This window comes from Apus apus, chromosome 1, assembly GCF_020740795.1.
Source record: "Apus apus isolate bApuApu2 chromosome 1, bApuApu2.pri.cur, whole genome shotgun sequence".
In the NCBI taxonomy this organism is placed as follows: domain Eukaryota; kingdom Metazoa; phylum Chordata; class Aves; order Apodiformes; family Apodidae; genus Apus; species Apus apus.
Genome location: NC_067282.1, coordinates 80,544,348 through 80,562,330, shown reverse-complemented (window position 1 = coordinate 80,562,330; position 17,983 = coordinate 80,544,348). Strand labels below are relative to the sequence as shown.

Sequence of the window (17,983 nt, the reverse complement as noted above, 5' to 3'; positions counted from 1 at the left end):
TTTCTGTACTGTAAAATTACTAACCTTAACAGGCGTCTTCATTATTTGACGCCCAAACATGAATACATTGTACAACTGTATCAATTGATGGAGTTGCCTGAGGAATGTCAACACACTATGCATAAATGTCATTATCGGACATTTTGTGCATGGAAGAATACACAGTTTGGAAGGGAAGCAGCAGCTCAGTCAGGCTTAGCTTAGGCTGAACTTCAGAACAGTACAAATTAACACAGTGTGTTTCAGTGTCTGCTGATGCTCCAAGTGATTAGGCTACTCTCTAAGTTTATGTGGGCAGAGGCAGGAATTGCTTATGACAAGCACAAATGAAAATGAAAACCCCACTAAAACGAATATGTTGGATTTTTTAAATTGATTTTTGTGTGATTTTAAAAGTATAGAAAATCTGTAGTTACGAGAAAGAAACACCTCTCGGAGAGAATCCCTTTTTCTGTGCTGTTCTTTGTTCTGAAAAGCCATTAGATTGGGCCGTATTTATCTTTTCTGGAGAAGACTTGTCTCTGCCAGGTTCCTGCTTTTAGCAGTATGTTACTCGAGTGCCTGATAACAGTATCACAGTTACAGCTTTGTGTGCTTGACTGCATTCTCCCTCTTGAAGGTAATCAGTGACTTCACAGGATAATTAAATATCAATCCATTCATGCCTTTTAAAATAAGGCCCAAAATCAGGATTTTTAAATTCAGAGCTAAATTTAGTTGAAAGACAGTTTTTACCGAAAGTCGCTTCTGTGCTTCTGCTTTCGTCTAAAAATGCATGATTCTCACTGCTGAATAGTCTTAAGGTTCTTTTGTAATGTCTACATTCAAGCCTAGGGGAATTTCAAGGAAGAGATTAACTTTTCTAGGTTTTTTCTGGGTTACCAGTAAGTTACTTTAATACCATCTTCTAATCCCAAGATTGGTTACTGCTAGTTAGCAAGCAATCTTTCAGGAGCGAGACAAGCCTACTGCTTTGTCAGTCCTAACGATGTTTAACTTACCAGACTTTTCACTGCACATCTTTTATTAATCAATGAATATAAATAAATATGCTGAAAATACAAATAGCAATTACAGTAGATGATAGGTGTAAGGCTAGCAGTCGTGTTTCTGAAACCAAAAGGGTCTCACTGTGCTGAAGCGCCCTGTGTATTTTCCAAAGCTATGTGATCATTCCCGGGGTTGGTAGCAGAGCAGTTGTTAATACATGGTTCTTGCTTTTGCCTTCTCACACAAACCCCACCTTTTTTGAAAACAAGTACAAAACCAAATAAATATGTACAAATAATTGTTTAAAGTTTCTCTAAGTGTTTTATGTAGCCACCATATACATGTGACTTTTTTTTTCTCCTTCACATAGAAGTAAACTGGTGAGGAGAAAAATTCTGTGATCTTTAAAGCACAGTAGAAAAAGAACATGGGCTTCTTTTTCCTCCGCTGTATGAAGACTTTGTGAAGAACCATCTTTTTAAGTCTGTTGCAGATTAAAGTTGAGACTTCATATATTACAAGGACCAACTAACCAATACAGTATATTTATTTAGTGTAGCGGAAGAAGGAGGCACTAGAAAATTGCCTAGATAGGAGATTTTGAGGGGGCAGAAAACTGTCACTAAGGAAGTCATAGTAGTCTGGTTTTTCTGGGATTGTTTGCTAGACAAACTTCTAAGATGTGTATTACAATAATTGCTGTTAAGTGGGTCTACTGGCTTTTGCTTACAAATCTCCTGTACTTTCTAAAAAAAAATAAGTATTAAAATATGTTTTAAAAGCTTAGCTGTATTTATCCATCTTAGAGTATGATAGTTTGTGGTTTGGGGTTTGTTTTTGTGGGTTTTTTTGTAGTTTTGGTTTTTTGTAATACTGACTCATTACTAGCATTCATTTTTCTTCTTTGCTTAACTGTAGGATAACACACACTTTACCTTTTTTTTTTTTTTTCCTCCTGTGACAAAATTGAATAAAAAAATCTAAACAGCCCACTGGCTGAGACAATTAGTTATGAGAGAGATCGGGTGAGGTTTTTTTCTGGAAAAGAGGACTGGTTGCAAGAGTCTCCAGGATCAGTGACTAAAACACCATACCACATGACTTGTGGACAAATCTGGAATACTAGCTTTCTGGTAGCAGTATACTGAAGTTGCAAATGTATTCAGTTCTGGCTCAGTTTACTTTTCAGGATCATATAAAGTCCTGTTATAGTTTGACTCCTTGCATTCTGCTAAAATGTGCACCTGCTGCTTCGAAGAATGACATTCCCTTTGGACTGTTCAGGACCTCAAAGCTAACAGCAACCCTGACACAGAATAAAAGAAGAAAAAGTGTTAGATGCAGGTGCTGGGATGTGACAGTTTGGTTATAATTGGAATGATGGGGATCTGCAAACTTAAACCTAAACAGGGAAAAAAAAGGGCACCAGAGTCTTTTCAAAGATAATTCAAAAAGTAGATTGCTGCAGTTTAGCATTCATAAAATAACACCTAGGATTTAGCTCATTTTTCTCTGTTACTCTAGGAAATCTTCAGCCGTATCCCTCACTGCTAATGTATGGGACGGTTGCTACAGTAATTGAACTCGTCTCTTGCCTTAGTATGAACCTTTTTAAAGCTGTCTAAATCTTGTCATACAGAAATAGTTAAGAGAATTATATATAATGAAATTTTGGGGAAAAAACATCGCACTGGAAGGCGAACTAGATACTGTATAAATTTTAAAGTTTAAGAAAGTCTGTTTTGGCATAGATTTTTCACTTCAGAATTTTGTTGCCTTATTATGGGTGGAGGATATCTAGCACTGAAGAATAAAATAGCATGTGGATTTTGCCAAAAGCTGAAGTTTGTTCTTCAGAGAGGGAATAAAATGTTGCATCTCTTGAGATATCACTGTCTTGCATGCCATTCTTGAGCCAGGATGGAAAAATTAAAGACTGTAATTTTACATTTGGGATAATGTTGCTGTCTGTTTCAAACTTATGGAGAGTGTGTTTGAGTGCCTAATTATTATTTTATAGTCCTTTTTGATAGCCCACGTCAGTGTTTAGAGATGGAATTTCAGTAGCCTTCTCTTTGTTTGCAATTTGTAGGCGATCTGCTGTTGCCCGCATTCAAGAGCTCTTCAGAAGGAGGAAAGAAAGGAAAGAAATGGAAGAACTGGAAACGTTGAATATTAGACGTCCCTTAATCAAGATGGTTTATAAAGGTCATCGGAACTCCCGAACGATGGTACAAACTCTTTGTTTATTTTGGGAACTGTGAAGATTTTATGGACTGAATCAGTGTAGCTGCCACGTTGGTGTGCTTGCCAAAAAAAGGATATTGCAGCGTGTTGTAAGAACTTTTTATTGTATATTCAGTTAGAAGCCATATTTGCTCCAAATGAAAATTAAAATGAACATGACTTATCTCACCATATTAGGCATATAATTTTCCTAGGTTGAAGACTCTCTCTCCCCTTAACTTCTGTTGAAGTTGGGTATTTTTCTTCACTTTTTCATTTTGTCTGTCAGCTTCAACGGTATAAAATGCACCTCCCTTCAAAATTATGTTTTAATCCTCACTTTCCCTGCCTAGTTCTTTAAAGGTAAAGATTAAATAATAATTTTTTAACAGCTTGGCAGGGAAAGTGAGAATTAAATAATTTATTTTTAAGAGCTTTGACATCTCTGAATTAAAAAAAGGAAATAGTGCTAGTTACTGAATTGTAATCTAACTACTAGCTACTCTTTCATTCAAAATCCTGTATTTTAAGAAAAATACTGTTTTAAGAAACAAATGCTGTTTCCTGTGGGCCCCCCACCCCCTTTATTTTTTATAGTATTTTGAATGTGTGAATTTTTGAGTACTAGGTTGTACTTTGTAGGAGTAGAAGGTACTTTATTTTGCAGATGACCTGAGGAGTAGTCCTTGTACCTCCAAAAGCAATTTTCCAGAGTTTGTGTGAATGGCTTTGATTACACTGGGATAAAATGCTTCAGCAATCGCACATTTCAGGCTACGTAAGCAACAAGGCTTAGAATAAACTTTGATTAATGACAAGGAATTTTTCAGTGTACTTCAGAAATTAATTTTAATTGCTCAAAACCCCATTAATTTAGAAGTCCTATCATCCAGCACTTTGTAGTGCTATTAAAAATAAGCTTGTTGAAGTGCCTTAATTCAGGCTCCATCTGTATATGTTGTTATACAGATTATTTCAGAGATTTTGTTGTTTGGTTTCTTTATGATGTGGGCTGATTTTTTTGCTTTTGTTTGACATGAGCACATATGACAAAGAATGTACACAATTGAAGACTGTAATTTTTTTCTGTTGGTTTCTATGGTGGCAAAGAATTATTTTTTTCATTGATGCCCTCTTTCCTGCAAGGTGAGGGCTGATGATATTTCCCTTTTCAACTTGTGAAGGAGACAACATAGAGAGGTCTTGTTTCCTATACAGCCAAGTAGCCCAGGGGTAAAGTTGTCATGTCAATTACATGGACATAAAATATATATAAAAAAATATATATATGTATATATGTAAAAGAAGAGTGAATTCGGGTTATGGAGACAAACTGAGTAACTGTGGCACTTGCTTGCTTTTGAGAACTATAATTTGGCAATCTTACAATTTTTTTTTTCGTAATCCTATTTTAAGTGTGATTCTTACATTGTCAGAAAGCAAAAGATAAGTAACATTATATTCGTGTTTGCTTGCCCCATTGGTAGGATTGGAACATTTTTAAGTGCAGCACACAGATCCCAGCCATGTAACCTCTTGAAAGATCTTATTAGAATACTGGGTGTTACTGTTTTTTTCATTAAACAGACCTGAGAGAATGGCAGCAGTGTGAGTTGTGGTAGTGAAATGATCAGGGGTGGGATTTTGTGTTTCTCTCTAGCTCTTGGAGGGAAAAAATTATCTTGTGAGCCCAAACTCGCTTTCTTTTTTGTCAAAAATTGTATTTTGCTTTGTGCCTTCAGTTCTGTGTCTCTCCTGTCTCTTCCTCACTGTTTTTCCCTCCACTCCTAGTCTTACCTCCTCTTGTTTATATATCATTCTTCCTCTATTCCACTCATACCAAATCCTGAGTCTCCCTTTTAAAATGTTGATTTTAAATAGAGCATCTGTGTGTACCTAATAAATGGGAGTTGTGTATGCCTGCAGTAGAATTGAGTGTGTATGAGTTTGAGTACAACATTTTAAAATGTGAATTGCAATTATGTTAATTTATGCGGTGCTTAAGTTAGGTTTTGTTAATATTAGAAATGTAAAATCAGCAGTGATATAAGAGAATACAAAGGAAACAGGAGGAAGTAATAACAGAACTAAAATATAAAGTTATTTATTATTGGAGGTAATTAACTTCTAACAAGGCAATGAAAAACACATATTAAGAGGAGCTATAAGACAAAAGCTGCCAGAAGATGAATATGTTTGAAATATGTCTTTCACTACAGAATTCAGGAATGCAGTTTCTCTGGCTTATTTTTAGACATCAGAATGACTTTATTGCACTGACTGCAATAACTGGTATTTATTCTATAAAGATCTAGCAAGCTTTTTGTGAACCTTTCAGGTCACAGTGTCTTGTGATTGAGTTTTGACTGCTCTTGAAGCAATGTCTCTCCTCCCACTGCCACCCCATCTAACCTGTCACGCTCTAGATGATGTAGAACAGCAATGGAGAAAGATACTGCTGCCTAGCCTCTTCCTGTTTTTAAAAGATTAACAATGGTTATTTCGATGTACTACTCTGAGTAAAATCAGAAGTGATTTCTGAAGAATATTCTAATCGCTACAGAAGGAAGTGACCCATTCTTGTTTGCTCAGACTAATGGTTTGGCTTTGTTTGGGCTACATCTTTTTAGGAAGGGAGGGCAAGAAAGGTCTTGGCACAGAAAGATTATTCTACACTTTGCAAACCTAATAGTTGCTACTTGAAAAAATATTCTAGGGTGGCTTTTTTTGGCTCAGGACTTGAATAAGCCACATTCTTTCAGGCTGAAATCATAAGGGTATCTTGAATACCCTTACCACACCAATAACAGGTGTGAAATAATAGAAACATTATATTTCAAGGAAATGGTTATGTGATACAACTGCCACTTCTCCTGGCCTGCAATTTCCCTGTCATTTTACATGATCATTTTCATTGTAACACTACTCAGTTTCATAGGACAGGGTGCTTCAGCTGCCTTCCGTTCCAAAACTCATGAGAGTGTGTATCTGTGGAACACTCAAGATGTCTGGGTTTTCCCACTGAATTAGTAAATACACAATTACTAAATAATACAGCATTTACTACACAAATAATAATTTCTAAATAAGTAACATTTAAGAAATAAAAATAGTATAGTCTTAATATAAATACTAACTATATTAATACAAAAAATGTAACTAATATGGATGTTATTATCAGATAATACATTATTCTTATAATCCTATGACACTACCATGTTTTGGAGAGAGGGATGAAACAAAGAGGAGAAGAAAGTTCAGGTTTATTGACTTGCTTGTCTCCCAAAGACTTTTTCAAGTCAAGTACAGATCAAGCTAGGTACCTGGTCATTGACTGTATCTGCTATTTTTCTTAATTCTCAGAATCAGGGACAAGATAGTCTAGCCATTTTGAGGGGCGAGGTGGTCACTTCATTAGAAAAATGTTCACAGCATTGTTAGCAAATGCATATCAGTCACTGGCACATCCAGCCCAGTTGTGTTCACTCACAAACAGTGAGTGAACACTTTAACTCACAATGCTGCTGCATTTGTGGATCTCCTCCTATCTTTTCTGGTCTATGAAAGTTTCTTGAGTAACTTGTGCATCTTTTAAGTGAAAATTATTGCAGTGTTATTCTCAGAGGTGTAGAACTTGAGCCTTCAAAGGTACTGTTCTCCAATCAGAGAAATCTTCCTTGCAAGTTTTGACTACAGCCAGTTAAAAATCGAAGGTCAAACTACTGTTCTATCAATAACTTTATAGAGCAGTTAGCTGTAGGCAAAAATCAAAGATCATCCAAGGATAATTTTTGGTGAGTAAGTGATTTAAAAATTAATAGAGTTTGTGTGATATTAGTCTGGTCAGTGCAAAGTAAATCCCATAAATTGGTCCAAGATGCTAGAATGACCTTCAGTGTGAACAGTAGGCCCTCAAACAACTTGCCACCTTTGCAAAATAGATTTTACCTTGCTCTCTAAATGTATACACAGCAACAAGAGTATTTAAAAAATAATTTTAAAAGTAAATAGTCCATATTTACAATGTATTATCTGTGCATGGAATTACTACTGATACGTGACAAGTGTTAGCTGTAACACTTGAAACCTTTTGCAAAGGTGCCTGGATACCTCAACAAAGTAATGATAGGAGCAACCATAAGGAATAGACTCTACCATTGGTGTGTCATGAAAACTGTGATATTATTGGTTCCACTTGCTTATACTTTCATCTACTGTTACCGTAACAGCTGAAGCTGAAGGGTCAGCTTCTGCCCACATGCCTTCCTTGTTCAGTGGCTTATAACTAATTTAGACCTTGGACTAAGAAGTCTTAGTTCTTATTTGATTTATTACAGAGGGAGGAGAAAAAATTCCCAAGCTTGAATTTGTAACTCCTTTATCTGTCAGACCTAGTTAATTCCCACCCCTTTATTTTCATAAGCTTCTGTCTCATCTCCTCTTCCTCTGTAAATGGAAAATACCCACCAGGGATTAGTCTGTTACTCACTTTAATTTACCAAACTGTTCCAAAAACTGTTTCATACACCTCTGTCTCCAGTATCATTCTCATCACTTTGGAAAGTGACAAATCTGCTGTCTTTTATTTCCAAGCAGCTCAGCCTGCCCCAACTCCTCTCTTTTTTTCAGTTAGCATCCACTTTGCTCTGGAGTTCTTTCATGTTTTGAATTTTCATGATAATTTTTCTTAAAAGGATTCCTATAAATTTTCTTAGATGTTTGGATTTGGTGATCTCAGAGGTCCTTTCCAACCATGCCAATTCTGTGATACTGCATTTGGAGAGCAGTGTTATTGTATGAGTATGTTCTTTCATATGTTTTCCAAGCTTGTCTTACAAAGTAATGGGTATTTTTGTTTTTACTGCAGATAAAGGAAGCCAATTTTTGGGGATCTAACTTTGTCATGAGTGGTTCAGACTGTGGCCATATTTTTATATGGGATCGACATACTGCTGAACATCTCATGCTGCTGGAAGCTGATAATCATGTGGTGAACTGTCTTCAGCCTCATCCATTTGACCCAAGTAAGATGATGGTTTTTCACCGTTGGCATGTTTGGGTTATCTGTAGTAAAGCATTTCAGAGCTCAGTCTTAAATTCTTTGCTCAGTAAAGCATTGTAATGATTAATGAGCTATTGTTCGTTTTTTCCCACATAAATCAGATAATACTGCTTTTAATTTTGTCTTTTACTGATGACCTTTGGCCCTTAAAACCCTCTCTACTCAATTATGTCTTGGAATGAAAACATTACTGACATAGTAGTTATAGAAAGTTAAGTTACAGCATTTCTTGCTCCCGTGGATACATTAAATGTTTCTGTGACACTAATGAGAGAAATATGGGGTCACTGAAATGCCAGCAACACTTCAGAAATTGATGCTGGGAGGTGGTCTCTACTTGACTTTACTGAGTGAAGTGGGTGTCTCAGGCTCTCTGGCTTAGTTTGATTAGAAGTACAATTAAAATTCATAGAAATTCTTCTAATTTCTGTTGAGGGAAAAATATCTGTAGACAGGATGGACCCAAGTAGTAGAAGGAATCATACATTGTCTGATATATAGATGGAAAATCTGAGCTATTCTGCAGCTTCTGGCACAGAGAAAGTATTTGTGTTATTTCTGTTTTCATAAATTACATGGCTGTAGAGTAACAGCTGTAAATAATTAAGCAAATAAAGTTGTTAAAATCATACCAGAAGAGGCTGGGGTTTTTTCAGACAGTTTGTGGAAACATGGAATACTGCCCTATATTGGGTAAAAGCCTTGAACTTGTAAATGCTTACTTGAAATGGTGCTCCTGTACGTGTTCAGAGTGTGTGGCTAGGTTGGACGCTTCTGTTGCAAGCACCTTTCAAAATGCCCTGTAGCTTCACTGATTTCTTGGTGGAGTGTGACTGTCTGTCTCACTGTCACATGCTGAAAATGTAATGAAGAGGTCATCCTCCTTGTAGGACAGTTAATCTTGTACAGTTTTCCAGTTACTGAGAACTTTCTATGCAATTGTTATTCCCAAAGGCGTTTGTACAATGATCTAGAGAATGTTCTGCAGCTTTTTGTTTTCCATATTTTAACAAGTGTTTTATGAGCATCCATTGCTCGTTGATACTTGAATATCAAATAAATTTACATTAAATACACTGAACTGATCAAATGCCTAAATAGGTTTGAAATCTGGATTCTGCCTTTGTATCTGGGTCTACATATCCTAAGGCTTTGTTATTAGTACAAATACTTATCAGACCAGCAGCAGAAATACGTTAGTAGTGGCTGGGTTTGTTTGTGCTTTCTGCTCCTGTCTTATGTGTATATTCTAGTGCCTTTAAAAAAAAAAACACCAAAAAAACCCACAAAAAAAAAAAAACACCCCACAACAAAACTATCAAAAAAACCCCAAAACACAACAAAAACCCCTGAGATCTTGATGTCTGCATGTGTTTTTTGTCATGTATATAAAAAATACACAATCTACAGCTCAGATTTCATACGGAGACAGTAATTATATTACTGAATGTTCAGCATGGAAACTGACATTTGCAAGTAGATACTTAAAGTACTTTCAGACATCTGGAATTAAGTGCAGAAAATATAAGCAGAGATGTAACACATTTAATTTATAATTACTATTTATTGCTTCTAGTTCTGGCCTCTTCGGGTATCGATTATGATATAAAAATTTGGTCGCCATTGGAAGAATCCAAGATTTTTAACAGAAAACTTGCAGATGAGGTAAGAATCTTTTATCTATTTCCACAGTAATGGTGCATCATCAAATTCTAAAAAAGCCTCTGGTGCAAATTACCAATACTGAATTAACAGAGTTATTTGATGTTCAAAAAATGAGCTACAAATGAAAAGCTGCCGCTTGTAGTAGCTGACTTTCCTATCATTGGCAGCACACAGAGGCACTTGGTATTCCACTAACTCTCCTAGAAATTATATGATTTGATATTATGTATGTGAAAGAAGATGGAAGAAGTATGAACAGATACAGACAGAAAACTGGCAGGAATTATGAAACAAAGGTAGTGCCTGTCTTTAAACAAACAAATTAACTGAAGGAAATCAAATTATATACAGATCAGGGAGTGCACAAATCAATCATATTGAATATTACGGTGTAAAAAGGAGTTCAGTTTAAGATTGCCAACAGGCAACTTTATGGAATAAAGCAAATGTTGCAAGCCCGATCAGTATGTAAAGTTGTGTAACTCATGGGTTTCATACCCTCAAAGCAACAACAATGTATAGCAGTGGGCATATGATGATCATATAGTTGACTGCTGAATAATCATATTTCAGTGATTTAAATAACACAATCTATTAAAATGTTAGATATTTTTCTGTAAGTAATTTATTAGGGCAAATTTGGTTGTGAGGTAATTTTGGGGGCTTTTTGGTTTTCTTGGACAGTAGGGATATAGTAGACAGGGTTTTTGTAAATTATTATTTCTCTGTATTAGTGCTATATGTATTTAAACCAAACAACACCTGACAAGCCTTAGCCACCACCCCTCATCCTCCTGAAAAAACCCAAACAATCCACTTGAGAGTTTTGAACCTTTACCATTATTTGAACAGTAGTAACACTGATTGAAGTGATGCTCTTGGTTTGGAGCCTTTGGGGCTTAGAAATAGTGGTAAATATAAATGTATGCAAAAAGTAATTACCGTACTGATGTTTTTGTCACTTGATTTTTAATAATAGCAAATTGTTTAGAGATTTAATTGTTTTTTCTTTAATAAAAAATGTAGCACTTTCATAAAATGTATGGTTTGTTTACTGGTTGTTTGTTTTTTTAAAATTTAATCCATGTATTGAAATACCTATTTAGAGGACCAAAGAGGTCCAAAGAAATAACATAGTTTTCACCATGTTGAGTTTGGTTAAAGTGTCCCACATACCCAAACTGAATTTTCCATAGAAGGGAAGGTATAGGGAGCAAGTGGTGGTTTTTTGGAAGTTCAGTATAGGTATAAAACTGTATTTAAAATGAAGAGAGGCCATGACCTTAGTGAATAGGAAAAGACAGGGGGGTGGGAACAAATCTCTCAATAGAGAGAAAGCGTCAGAAGCAGGCTGTCAAAAGGCTGTTCCTGATAATGCACTGGAGAAATAGGAAGTGAAAGAGGAAAAAATGGCAGCCTGCTGACTTCTCATTTTGCTTCTTTTTGGGAGTGATCAGCTGTGCAAAGTGCCTGGTAAACAGATGGGAATGGCAGAGAAGTGCTGCTTTGGGTTTGGCTAGGAAAAAGGCCACTGCAGACATTTGCAAGAATATGTTCCTCAGTAAAGGAACAGGCTTGAGAAGGTGTCTCAGGGAGCGAAAGAAATGCGTGGTTTTACCCCTTCACAGCAGCTGATCAGGGAGGAAGGACTGAATAATGGTCAGAAATTGTCTCCACCTAGAGAAATTGTTATACTTAGTGATAACAAAAGGACACAGTCTAAAAGCTGAGAGACAAGCTAAGGTGTGGGGTTAGATTTTAACAACAAAGCAAGTAGGATGAATGGCATGGAAGTCCCCTAAGGAAGGAAAGAAACTAAGACTGTAGGAGCTAATTCTTTCAAGTGATTTAGAGGCAAAGTGTAGAGCTGTTTAGAAAGAATTATGGAGCTGAAGCATGTTCTTGAACTGAGATAGACTAATTGCTTGTATTCCTTGGATTTTCTCCAGAAGTTTCAAGCAACATGAAGGGTGTTCAGGGTAATCTCATCTCTTTTCCTTCCCACATTCTTGGCCAGCACTGGTGCTAGAACTTCATTCTCAACATTTGCCATCTGTAACAGCACTTCTCTCACTGGTCCTTCTCATTTCCAAAAGTTTTTCTCAGTTGCTCATCTTAATCTCTACCCTGCATGTGGACAATGGAATAATGAGCTTACTAGAATGTTCTTTAGACAATTAGATATCTGTAGGCAGAGTCCACTGTTTGACTTTTCTTACCACATATAATGGGTGTAACTGTATTCAATATTAATTATTAAAATATTGCTCCTTCTTGTAATTTTGGACCCTGTAAATACCTTTTGCATATGAACTTTGTATCTACAAACCCATACTGATGCAGTACAATTTTCTGTTTATTTTTTATGCTGTTTTTGCCCCCCCCAGGTTATAACACGTAATGAATTAATGCTGGAAGAGACCAGAAATACTATCACTGTTCCAGCTTCTTTTATGTTACGAATGTTGGCTTCATTGAATCATATAAGAGCAGGTGAGAGACTTCTGAAGAGCTTGTCTACCATATTGGTCTATGAAACAGCAGTTGGATTGGGGGACCATAAATATCTTCAGCTCTCTGTGGCTACACTTGGGGTTGGTGAGAAGATTCGACAGTTGTTCAAGGGTCTCTTAATAGAAGTGCTTAGGAATTGCTTCCCGAGTGTGAGACTTGCAACATTTTTGCAGCTGTTATTTTTTTACCTCAAAACAAAGAGCAAGAATACAGTAAAATATTTGTAGAGGTTATGATACTATCCATCTTGAATTAGCTTATTCGTAATGTAGTACTAATTAGATGTTGAAAAATACTCTCTTTACTATGGAATGATCTTTACGGCAAGTGCTGCGTGATAGGAAAGCTATTGGAGATGACTAGAATGAGTCATAAAGTAAACTGACTGTTGTGGGCTTGGGATTGTCTAGGGGTGAAGGAGGATGTCAAGGTACAGGCCTGTGGGAGATATTATTGAGTCACTGGCAGCTGTTTCTGGGACAGCAGGTACTAGTGTGTCCTTTCAGTGAAGGGGCACTTCCCTAGGGGCTGAAACTGGTGATACGAGGGATTGCATGGAGAATTGTCTGTGATGTTCCTGGATGCTAGTGCTGAGGAAGCTGACTGCAGTGGGTTGATACTGAAGATGGAGGACAATGTATGGGGAAGAAAATATGAAGGTGAAAGTGACTAGATACTGAATATGGGGACTTGGGCACTGGCTGAGCAGACCAGTGAGCTTATAGTTATGAGGAAGGAGGGAAAGAGCCTGGCAGAAGCTGGTGCTCCTCTTTCAGCTCTTGCTGGCCTGAGAGAATTAGAGAGCCAGGGGGATGTTGCTGTATCCAGCCCAGTGCTATGCCTTACCACTGCTGTAATGAAGTATATTAGTTGGGTTTTTTTCTTCATTTGTTACGATTTCTTTGGAATAGAATACTCAAAGAACTGCCCAATACTTGAGTTACAACAGTTCCAACAAAAATGTGTTGTGGCTGCTTGAGTATTTCTCAACCTGGCAGTGCATGCTGTTTGATTGATGTATCTTGAGTCCATCATGTTCCCTCACACATTCCTGTATTAGCTTTTTGCTAAACATTTACATCAAAAGGTACTTTTTTGGATGCCATACAGTGGCAGATAGCAATTCCCCAGCTCTCTGGACTATACAAATTTCTAACTGCAGCTGTTCTAGTTTTAGGTCCCTAGACAGCCTTTCAATCCCTTCTATTCACCATCTCTTTTTAATGTTATGCTTTCATCCATCTTCCCTGTGCTGACAGCCAGTCAGCAGCAACAAGGCATCTCGTTTTGTACACAAATTTCATTTTTATACCTGGAAATCCTAAAGGGCCTTTCTCTTGTTCTCCTTCCTTGTGTGACATTTCTACACAATCTCAGCTGTCAGTCTGTACAGACTTTGTTTTACTATATAACCCACAGCCACTGTGTGTTGTGTGATAGCCCGGGGAGATAGTACAGTACAAATATTCACCAGAACCTGACAACTTGAGAAGTTCTGTTTACTAAATCTCTTTGTCTTACAGACCGGTTGGAAGGTGACAGATCAGAAGGATCTGGTCAGGAAAATGAAAATGAAGATGAAGAGTAAGAGGCAGTTGTGTGCAAGCACCTAGATGTTAATGGAATTTGTATAAGACATTAATTATATTTTTCCTTACAGAGCTTTAGTGCAATTCTAAAGTATTGCTTTTGGATAACCTAACCTTTTGTTTTTGGATGACTGTGTGCATGACTTTGGGAGAGTGTGCAAGTAAAATAAGCAAAAATGTTTTTAAAATGTTTTGCCATGTATGAGGGGTGCTAGAAGATGCAAAGTGCAATATTTTCCTTAACCTGCAAATGTGGGAGCTTGGATCAATGTTTTAAAGTAACTTTCATTATAGTAAAAACGTTGGTTCAAATAAATTTCTATACCTGCTGTTTGCATGTTTGTTGCTTTCTAATTAAAAGATTTGGTTGTTTTAAGTAGTTTGGCATTTTTTCTTTGTGCAGCCATTGATTTTTTTTTCACCCTGTAACTACAACTCCATTACTGCCTTCATGTGCATTCTTTCTTACAATGTTTGTGAAGTGACAATTATTTCTTACAGTGAGCACTGGGATTCTCTGTGCCTTTGGGACCCGTGCCTCTTGGTTTTTGAGTTTTCCTGGGTGTAGCCCACACACACGTACACAAAATTGTGTCCCCATCAGTCTTACTCTGATGCCACTTCACATTCTCTGTGCTTGAATCTGTAGTGCTGGTGACATAGTTATGTTTCACTAGTAGACCCATGGGTATGTGCACTTTGCAGCAACAGCGGATTTGTCTTAATTTCCATGGGATTTAGAACAGAGAAAAAGTAGTGCAAAGAAACATGAATTTGAAAATCCTTATGCGTTGCTTCCTAGGAGTAATTATTTGGGAAGGAAGGCAGTTCAATCTGTGTAACAGGCTTTATTTACCCTTCCTCCAGACATTTCCGAGTGACAATGGGGAAGAGGGAAGCAAAGAAAGGAAAAAGGACGAGGGAAAATTGCAGCTTTGCTTCAATGGCTGTTCTTGCCAAGAATGGCAGAGGCTGAGAGGCTCCATCAGGATTTGCAGAATGCTGGAAGGAATTCTGAATCTGATGGATGAGGCTGCTGGAGGCTTCATTACCCTGTTATCATTAAAATATACATTCATCACACAATATTCACAAAGTTTGCTTACATCAACAAAAAGAATTCCCCTCACCGAAGCCTAAATAACATGAACACAACATTCTGGTATCCTGATTCACAGTGCAGTCAAGCTGAAAGGACTTGGGGAAGGGATATAAATCACAGAAATAGATGGATGTGGGAAACTTAAATCTGTTTGAGGAGATGGAGATATTTGTGAGGGAAGAAAAGTGGGGATTCTATGGAACTCAGCTGGCAGTAACAGTGAAGACACTTAGGTGAGGGAAGAGTAATGTGAGGGGAGAGGGAAAGTGTCAGGAGATGGATGGGGTGGTTTGTTGTTTGTTTTTCTTTAAAAAAAGGAGAAGATGGTAATTTACTGAGGAAGAGCAAAGCATAAAAGCTTTGAAAGTGATCCAGTGAAGTGAATTTAGGAAAGGAAAAAATAACTGTGGGGAATGTTTCTTATGTTTTTCAAAGTGTGGAGTGAAAGTAATGGCTGATACAGAGGTATTTTCTGGTGACACAAGGAGAAATGACTAAGTTGCCTTCTTATTGAGGACGGAGCAAAACATTATTTTTTTCTTCATTAATTTACTGTTTTGGGCAAGAATTTTTAGACCAGCAAGAAATGAAAGGTTAGTTGATGATTTTGTGGTACACTTATTTGGGGATGGGGGGAGCACAGAGGTCCAGAGCTATTAAAACCTCATTGCTCAGAATGCTACACTGAGCCATATATTTACTACCAGATATAAATTAACTGAGAATTTTTGTAGCAGAACAGTACTCATCTCGTTTGATTTTAATAAACTGTACAGTAAATACATCTTCTGACATAGCCAAATGGGGTGGGTTTGGGCATGGGGGGCCCATGGCCTGGAAGGTGCCCCAGTGTGGGAGGAGGAGGGTTTGGGGGCTGAGGGTCCCTTCCTGAGGGTCGCTCCCCCCTGCCGTGTTGCTTGCCCAAGAGAAAGGCTGCCCCTTGGGCGCAGGGACCCTCCTCCACCTCCCCTCGTGGTCCCTGGGCCCCAGCCCCCTTCCCATCCCATGCCTGGGCTGTCCTTGGTGAGACGGTGGCAACCATGTTCCAGCAGCGTTGTCAGCCCTCAGTGACCCCCCGTCACGGGGCCGGTGCCCTGCAAGCGGCGCAGCCCCCGTGCTCGACAGTGGCTGAGAGGGGGCAAAGCACCAGACACCCCTGGGACGGGACAGGGAGGCCCAGCCGGCCTGCCAAGGTCTCCTGGTGCTCCATAAAAGAGCTGCTCGTTGCAGGGTGTTGCCTGGACGCTTCTCCCCCGCTCCCCAGCCCTGCCCCTGCAGTGTGGAGAGGTGGGGCTGCCGGGACACTGCGAGGCAGGGAGCCTGCTGGAGGCTTTGGTTCTATACAGCGTACTTCATGTATGTGTAAGTAATGGTTGTCCTCTGCGTTGCAGCTGTTAGCAGTGAGAGGAATACAGCTGTGCTCTGTTCGCTTGTTGCAAAGGTGGGCCTCTTCCACCGCTACAGGTCCTGAGCAGCTCTGTGAATGAAGTACAGTAATACCGTGTTGGATGCAGGTTTTAGGTCCTCTACAAACATCTGAGGTGTATTTACTTCCTAAAAGGGTGACCATGATGCTTCTACTGAAACCTGACTCTTTTTATTTGGAAATTTTCAACTTCTTCCTTCTGAAAAGAAAATCTTTTCCTGTAGAAGTATGTGGAGAGGATACTCCCTCTTCACTACAGAGGTTTTATAAGTCATCACTGTGGAGGTCTTTCTTAAGAAAGCTGTTTCTGCCGTTTTTGCTTTAGCTGTAGCAATTGACAGCAAAGAGCATGCAATGTAAACAAAAAGCAACAGTCTTGTGTCATCTTTTCAGAGTTCCCCAGGAAGTACCTTATTCCCAAAAGACCTCTTATTTATTCAAAGGCTAAATATTAACTTTCATTTCAGATGCTTCGGTGTGGGTTTTCTGATTGAAAGGAGGGTTGAAGGAGTGTAAGGGCAAAAGTTGTGTATTTGGAAGATTTATTCACACTTGAATGAAACTTTTCAAGTTTTTTTTCTAAAACTAAGATATCCCCAGTGTTTGGGTTGTTTGGTTTTGGGTTATTTTTTTTGGTTTTTTGGTTTTCGGTGGGGTGTTTTGGGTGTTTTTTTGTTTGTTTGGGTTTTTTGTTTGTTTGTTTATTAACATTTAGCTAAAGGGCTAAGTCTGTTCCTAGAACCATGAAAACTAATAGGACCTGTTGGCAGGAGCAGGAGTGATGCTGGTATTTGTAGAGTTTCTAGCAGAAAATAAATAATGAAAGAAAATAAAACAAATTGAAAATGTTATTCCGGTGTGCACAGAAGTAAATAAATAAGTAATAAACCAACCCACAATCCAAAACTTCACACATTTGGAAGTGGATCGTGTGATCTGGGTCTGATTTCAGACTGGGGGCTTTGAGGTGGGTGATGCTGCAGCAGCTCCCTCTAGTGCCACTATTCGTGCTGCATTTGTAGAAGCAGGAGTCCCATCTGCAGGAACAAAAATATGGAGATGAGCACTTCATGCTAATAGTGAGGTAATCACTCTTCCTTTCAGGCAAGTCAATGAAAGGAAAAGACCAACAAGCAACAGGCCATATTACCTTGTTAAATTAACTGGTTATTTGATGCTTATCTGGTCACTAGAAGATATATCCAACCTTTAGTTTCTAATTATCACAGAATCAGGATGGTTTGGGTTGGAAGGGACCTTAAAGATCACCTAGTTGCAACCCACCTGCCATGGGCAGGGACACCTCCCATTAGACCAGATTGTTCAAAGCCCCATCCAACCTGTCCTTTAACACCTCCAGGGATGGGGCAGCCATAGCCTCCTTGGGCAACCTGTGCCAGTGCCTCAAC

General features: G+C 38.2%; 1 protein-coding gene across 8 annotated transcripts in view; it reads left to right on the top strand.

Annotated features, from left to right (window-relative positions):
* DCAF6 (DDB1 and CUL4 associated factor 6) overlaps positions 1 to 14,422 on the top strand; it is an 82,894-nt gene extending 68,472 nt beyond the window's left edge. For all 8 annotated transcript variants that reach the window (XM_051644150.1, XM_051644149.1, XM_051644152.1 and 5 more), the window contains 5 exons: positions 3,083 to 3,221; positions 8,084 to 8,240; positions 9,855 to 9,943; positions 12,331 to 12,436; positions 13,981 to 14,422. In XM_051644150.1, the coding sequence (XP_051500110.1) occupies positions 3,083 to 3,221; positions 8,084 to 8,240; positions 9,855 to 9,943; positions 12,331 to 12,436; positions 13,981 to 14,045 (556 nt within the window). In that variant the 3' untranslated portion in view covers positions 14,046 to 14,422. The remainder of the gene's footprint in view (positions 1 to 3,082; positions 3,222 to 8,083; positions 8,241 to 9,854; positions 9,944 to 12,330; positions 12,437 to 13,980) is intronic.
* Positions 14,423 to 17,983: the final 3,561 nt, after the last annotated feature.